The 7,500-nt window shown below is 41.0% G+C and overlaps 1 protein-coding gene across 2 annotated transcripts in view; it reads left to right on the forward strand.

The window, feature by feature from the left end:
• The window catches only part of LOC125027392 (40S ribosomal protein S9-like), a 3,987-nt gene extending 58 nt beyond the window's left edge, over positions 1-3,929 (forward strand). Inside the window, exons 1-5 of one of the 2 annotated variants that reach the window (XM_047616456.1) lie at positions 1-50; positions 204-296; positions 2,608-2,737; positions 2,984-3,170; positions 3,713-3,929. The exon at positions 1-50 is cut by the window's left edge and continues 58 nt beyond it. In XM_047616456.1, the coding sequence (XP_047472412.1) occupies positions 204-296; positions 2,608-2,737; positions 2,984-3,170; positions 3,713-3,887 (585 nt within the window). In that variant the 5' untranslated portion in view covers positions 1-50 and the 3' untranslated portion in view covers positions 3,888-3,929. The remainder of the gene's footprint in view (positions 51-203; positions 297-2,607; positions 2,738-2,983; positions 3,171-3,712) is intronic. The other variant, XM_047616457.1, reaches the window with a different exon arrangement.
• Positions 3,930-7,500: the final 3,571 nt, after the last annotated feature.

Consider the following 7,500-nt stretch of genomic DNA (forward strand, 5'->3'; position numbering starts at 1 on the left):
GGTTGGCTTCTCCTCCGTCTGCCTTTTCCTCTCATCATCGTTAATCCAATGTGAATATACCGCCGTGAATGTGAAAAATATATTGTGCAATAACGTGGGAGTGAACAAATGTAATATATAACGCGGATTGACATCGGTTAGGATAGATATTCAAGGATTGAAAACCACGTCACGAGTTGAACGCGATCTTGTTTGTTTTTCAGATGGTGAACCACAGGCTGAAGCGCGTGCAGAGCAAGCGGTACTCCACCCCCAGGAGGCCGTATGAGAAGTCTCGTCTGGACCAGGAGTTGAAGGTAAGGCGACCGTTTCTGAAGGGAGTGTATTTACGTAGGCAATGCGGGGCGCTCCTCCAGGCCGAAGCCAGAGGCTCCGCGAACCTCAGTCCAGCTCTCCTACCTCCTTATTCCCGAGGCCGCCCTGGCTGAGGCTGTTGCGAGCGGGCGCTGAGCATGCTGCAGATATTTTCGTAATATCGCGGTAATTGAGGCCGAAGCAGCTGTACCGGATTCCCTGTTCCCGAGAGCGACGCTCGGAGACAGGGAAGTGGACACAGCGTCTTAGCATAGGAAAGAGGAGGAAGTAATACAAGTATACCTGCAGTGGCCTCCTATTGACCAGGAAAGGACGAAAATGGTCTCTGCATGTCCACAACCCCCTCACAGCCACAGTTCTTAAGGTCGCGTGTACGTTCAAAGTGTTTGAGGGGGTACTGGGGCTTCCCCCTGTCGAGGGAGGAAATGGAAGGTGGGAACGGTCGGATGTGGATTTTGAGTTCGCAGGTCCTCTCTGGAGGATCCGTCCCTCTTGGGAACCAGGACCCTTGTGCTCTGCACGGTGGCACTGTCCAGCTCCCTCTGGCCTTTGCTCTAGGGAACTTTAACCTCTGTTCAAGGCTACACCTCCATACCTCGTAGATTGCCAAAAATCAAGGACTGTTGCAATCAAGATTACTTCAAATACGTCTTTACCTCCTACATTGAGGCTAATTTTGCCGAGAGGGACAGAGGGAAGTACTCCTCCACCTTGTAGAGCGAAAGTCCTGAAATAGGCACAGCTGCTATGGCCTCATGTTTACTGCTAAATAATGAAAATTTCCAGTGCATATCGCTGCTCAAGATGAGGTTCACAACACCTCCATTTTCTATGTTGGCAAAGTGCTAAGCAGGGGTCATGGGGGGGCTTCCTCTCTCTAGGGAGTAAATAGAAGGTATAGAAAGATAAGATTTGGAATTTTGGGTGCACGTGATGCACAAATCTGGTTTTGGAACGCCCTGGAGGATGGAACTGGAGTTAACCTATCTAAATTGATAACTGAAATTCTGTAATCCATCTAGGTTCCTGGCTAATGTCAACAAGAGCAACAGAGGGAAATGGACACTAACATCTTAGAGCATAAAAAATAGTAAACTAAAGATACAACTGCCCTGGCCTCGTATTTACCTCGAAATAAAACTTGGGACGAGATGCTAACCTTTGCATGTTACAATTCCTTTTATACATTTCATCCATATAATTTAGTTTCCTATTGCAATTTTAAACCTTTTGTATCTACATGCCGAGCATGGTGGCCATACAGCCTATTTGGCACCTCTGAAACCTGGCTATAGTAAAGGACGGGAAACGCCGCAAAAAAAAAAAAAGTGCAGATTGTGACTAAGAAATATCCTCATACTTAGTTGTAGGAAACCCAGATTTGTTTTTCCACTGTACAAAATGCACTAAAGTGTAAAGTGTGCCAGCTTTACTGTCTTGCATTTTTTAGTGTCGGGACTTAGAGGCCAACAAGCGGATGTACCCTTTCCTCCTGGCTAGTTCAGCTCTTTCCTCCTGATAAAGAATAGTAAAGTCTTAGGGTCCTTGGGGCTAATTGTGAATAAATGTGCTATAGGTAAATACCCTATTGGGGGGGTCTGGGATGGAGCCCCTGATAGGTAAATACAGCAATGGGGGGGGGGGGGTGCAGGGTCTAGGATAAGAGCCAGTTTTACCCTATGATTCCCCTGATAAACTTCATGCCCTCCCCTATTATTGGGACATATCAAAACAAGATTGTTGGCTGAATATAGAATTCCGCCAATCAAAAATGGTATACATCTGTAGTATACCTATAATAGTTGAATTATCGTCAAATAAACCCTTGAATACACAATGCATGTTTATAAATTTAAACATTAAAAATTTTAAAATTCCCTTTACCCCTCTTGTTCTAAGTTCATGGTGCCTTTGTTATGCTGCCTTTGTCTTGGCATTAATTTATTTTTAGAAATTTTACTGCTTCATGTTTTCCACACTTAACTCCTTCCTGACGGGTCATGCCTGCAGGCGTGAAAAGAAGCCGCTCGAAATGTGAAGTGCAGCTGGATGCCGCGGCGGCACGCCAAAACGCTCCTGGCAGGGATTCGGCTTGATGTACCGAACTCACATGCACAAAGTTGCCACGTTGCTGTGGTTAGCCAGAGCGTAGTTTTTTAGTTTTCTACACCCAGTCACCAAGAGGTTAAATGCAGGAGTTCAGGGACCCCCCCCCCCCCCTAATATTTAAGTTTTGCACTGAAATTGTTTTCAAAATCTAACCATTTTATTCCATTCTCTTAATCCCCATAGCTTCTCGGAGAGTATGGGCTACGTAACAAGAGGGAGTTATGGATTGTGAAGATGCTCTTGGCCAAGATCCGTAAGGCTGCCCGAGAGCTGCTAACACTTGATGAGAAGGACCCAAGGAGGCTTTTCCAAGGTAAATTGGGGTGCAAAGAGAAGTAACAATTGTGCTCAACTATAGTCTTGACTTTGCATCAGAATGGTATAAAATTTAGTAGCACATTTTTGAACTACTAAATACCTCCCATGTATTTAGTGCTAAAAATATAACTAGAAAACCTCTGCTACGTATATTTTAGTAAGCATTAGCCAATTTATAATTTATTATAGAACCAGTCCATTCTTAATATATGAAACTTTAGGAATTGCTTTTTTCCATTAGGTAATGCTCTGCTTCGTCGTTTGGTTCGTACTGGTGTCCTGGAGGAATCCCGCATGAAGCTTGATTACGTGTTGGGTCTGAAGAATGAGGACTTCTTGGAACGCCGCCTGCAGACACAGGTCTTCAAGCTTGGGCTGGCCAAGTCTATCCATCATGCACGTGTCCTCATCAAGCAAGGCCACATCAGGTAGGTTTTGAGGAAATGTCATTACAGTAGGAATATGCAAACACTAAATGTTTTGAATGGATAGTAATAAGAATTGTGGGGAAATACCAGAAGGATTTTGTTTCCTTGCAGGTGAGACCATTTGTGACTTCATTGGTCAACCCTCCCTCTCATATACACTTGGTATATTCATGTTCAGTCATTTCTAGAGGCCACTTGACTAGGTATATCCTAGCAACGTCTCATTTAATTGTGGTGATACTGCGGTCCTCACTAACCTTGAAGCTTGAGCTTCCAATAATGGTGAGCTGCTGCTGTTTTAGGGAACAAAGGCATTTAAAGCCTGCTGTAATCTGAAAGTTAGTAAATTCTCCTGGTAGTTTATCAATCTCTTCCAATTCCATTTTAGTTACTTTTCAAGTACTTCAATAACTACCTTGAATAGATTTTGTCTCGATGGTAATAGTAGTATAATGAATGATCAGATATGAAGTGCAAGGGAAAACAGATCTACAAATGGGATCAAAGTTAAGAAAATTTTTAATTAATTTTTTACTCATCAGAGTACGCAAGCAGGTCGTCAATGTCCCCTCCTTCATTGTACGTCTAGACTCCCAGAAGCACATTGACTTCTCCCTCAAGAGTCCATTCGGTGGAGGACGCCCAGGCCGTGTCAAGAGGAAGAACCTCCGTAAAGGAAGCGCAAAGGCTGATGAGGGCGATGGTGAATCTGATTAGATCAATGGTTTCCTGTTGCAATAAAGGAAGGAAATTGAAAAAGAGTTTCTTTAGCATTCCCTTAAATGTGCACCCTGATGATTATGGTTTTAAGTGAACTTCACTAATCATCCAGTCAGTTATGTTAGGACAAGGAAATTGCCTCCTTGAAGCAACCTTTTTCTCATGACTTAAGTCAAAATTGTCAGCTAGTAAAACCTTCAACCAAAACAAGTGAATCTTAATTCTGTATATGGACTTATAAAGGATTTCCTAGTGCATAATAAGATAGTCGTAACTGCTGAGGTCATAGACTTGCATCCCTTTAATTTCCTTTGAGACACACCAAAACCCATGCCTGGTTTTGCCCTGGGGGCTTAGGAGACGGAAACTGGGATCCAATACTGGGATCACCCTAATTTTGCATGGTCTTTTTCTCTTTTCTTTGTCCTCCCAATACCTTCTCTCCACTTCTTACACCCTAACCGACAAGTAGAAGTTGTAATAACAAGGCTGAGAATCGGGCACACAAGACTGACTCATGGGCCGATGATGGCTAAAAGTGAATCGCGCTGTGAGGAATGCCAAGAGCCATTAATGGTTGCACATGTAGTGGAAAGATGTGCAACATTCTCAGAGCAAAGAGGAAGGTACTTGTCTCCCCCATATACACTAAAAAATGTATTGGGGGAGGACTGTGACATAGGTCTTATTAGTTTCCTTAGGGAAACTAATATTTTCAATAAAATTTAGTTATGCATAATGTTTATGCAATAGTTTTTTAAACATTTAGAGCATAATATTTATGCTTAGATTTTAATATACTTGTTATTAATGACATTTATTGATAGTTTTAACGTTTTAAATATTTTAATATTTTTCAGTCTAACAAAGTGTTGCGCCGCTAATGACCTTAGCTGTTGATGCGGCAGATAATTTTAAATAATCAATCAATCTCCACTTCTTAGGTGACAGCTGTTTGAAAGGATGTAAGGTTGATTGTGGTGGTCATGAACAGCCTGGAGGAACCATAGGCACTATTCCCCTGTTTAGTTATCTAGTCCTTACCCCTCAAAGGGGATCATGGTGTTTCTCCTTCCAATATGCTCAAGGGTTACCATGGCCAGTATTAAATATTTTACACCTATTTTAGGGGTATTGAGACTTGCCCCCTTGCCCACAGACCTGTAGAGTTTTAAGCAGAAATTTCTTGCCTAGAATCTAGATTTTCTTGCTTTTTCAAGCTACCCCCTTAGATAGCTAGAGCTCCACTTGCTAACTCAAGTGGTGTAATGTCGCCATGGCAACAGCGTTGTTCCTGTATCATAATGGTCGTCTTAGAATGCTGTCATTGGCCAAACTGTGCATAATATTTTAATACAATGGTTTTCTGTAATTTCCATACTTGCAAAGCAACTTGAATTTACTGCAAATGAAAGTAATTTTTTTTTTTTTTTTTTTTTTTTTTTTTTTTTAAATCAAGTCATGAATGAAGAGTTCTCATTTTAAAATCCTCAAAGTGAATATACTTATAAGATTTCAAGCGAGTCTGAATTTATAAAATGGGAGAAAAAATAATCCAGAACTAAAGTAACAATCGTTGGTCAATCCAACCTTGGACTCCAGTCTTCGCCTCAATTATGTATGGTCTTCTCCCCCTTTCCATTTCCTCGACTTTCCCTTTGATCTGATCACCCTATATCTTTCACCTCTTCTCATTTTACTAATCCCCATTGTAGTCCATTCGCTCCCCCCCAACCTTTGTCATCTAACATCTTACCCTAATCGCCAACTCCTTTCCACCCTCTTCACCACAATTCTTTACCGTAGTACTATGACCTTTGATGTCTTGCACTCATTTCTTCTAACCATCAACCATTTCCTTCACTACATCTGTCCACTTAACCTGATCGTTGAGTTGTTTTTACCCTTTTTGCCACAATACTTCAAAGGTCATATAACGTTTTGATGTCAGGCACATTTGTTATGACCATTAACCTTTCTGGGAATTCACAAATGTTGCCATATAAACAAACTAATTCGGGGTTTCGCGTGGCAGAAAAAAATCAATCAATCAATTGGAGTGAATCTGACACAATGATTTCCTAAGATCTACAGTCAGTCTTGTCGGAATACACTCAGGACATCTTTGTTGGCCTTTGCTGCAGCATCGCTTGTATCACAACGGGCACGCTCCTTGATGTCAGATTGCGCCATTCTATTCCATTGCATATGTTTTATTGTTATTTCAGTATCAAGAAACTTGCTTACTTTACAGTATCTTAACATTGTGCCCCTCACCTCAGATCACAAATGTAGCACTGATCATGGTTTGATAGCCTGCATTATTTCAACGTATGAAATAATGGTGTTAATCTTTTAATAACAAAGTTAAAAGTATGAAAGTACAAATCATACAAATATCTATTACTTGACTATTGCCGGGATTAATAATAATGTATTCAGGTTATTGAATATTAATGAATTTATCGTATTTTTTTTATTGAAAATGTTCAGGCGCATCAGCATCTAAGGTCATTAGCGGCGTCTTCAAAACCGTGACAACACTGTAGCGCCCACCCCTATTCTGCTCCTTAGCAAAGACCCAATTACTTCTCTTTGCTCTGGGAACTACTCACTTATCCAGAGGGGATAAATGTGTGGTTTCTCCAAAAGTTTTTAGAACCCACACTAAAAAAGAAAAATAGTCATACAGATTACTTACGATCTAACTTCAGCCTAAGAGGTAACTCAGAGGAGTCATATCAAAACACTTATTGAGCTTACAATTTTGTAGATATATTGAGTCATAAATAATTACTTATACAATAAAGTAAACATTTATCTACCAAAATGTCCAAGTACTGGTATTCCAACCTGTCACTCTTCACACTAGTTGTTCTCAGATATCTTTTATTTTCTTTATCAATTCACTGGTTTCCCAAAGATGGTATTTTCTTTAATTCTTATTCACAGCCCCAGGGACGAAAAGCCCATAACTTCAATAAACTAAAAAATCAGAAATAAAACAAATCTTTGAATGGGTTTTTAATTTCTTAATGGTTAATGGTTAAAAGCAAAATAAATGTGCTAGACCTCTAAGGTCATGTAGCACTATAGTAAATGGTAGTGAAGGGTGGTTGAGTTAGTGATTAGTTGTCAAAGTTGGGCAATGGGTTAAGGTTGGGTAAGGTAATGTATAGGGGTTAGATCAAGTGAAGGATGTATATGTATTTGAGGAATGAAAACAGGTTGTCAAAGGTTGGGAGGGATCACGAAAAATCGGTCCCATTTGGCTGGGCTAAATAGATTATTTAAGAATTTTGTAGAGATGGGGGTAGTAGAAGGACGGGGGCATGTGGAAGAGGGAGGTAGTGTTATGGGGAGGTGGACAATAAGGTTGTAAGGTAGTAATAAGGGAGGATGGGGTAGTTGATGAAGAAGGTTGTGGGGGTATAGTTGTTGAAGTTGAACATCTTGGGAGTAGAAATGTCTCCTGGGGTGTTGATTAGGGTGGATACTGTACTAGTCGGCATTGAGGAGGGGGTATTAGTTGTAGTGTTCAGAGCCGTGGTCAAAGGAGAGCCTGGGGTCAGGGAATCGGGCGAGTTTGAATTGGTGGAGCTATTTGATG

The sequence above is a fragment of the Penaeus chinensis genome, chromosome 7 (assembly GCF_019202785.1).
Source record: "Penaeus chinensis breed Huanghai No. 1 chromosome 7, ASM1920278v2, whole genome shotgun sequence".
Classification (NCBI taxonomy): Eukaryota; Metazoa; Arthropoda; class Malacostraca; order Decapoda; family Penaeidae; genus Penaeus; species Penaeus chinensis.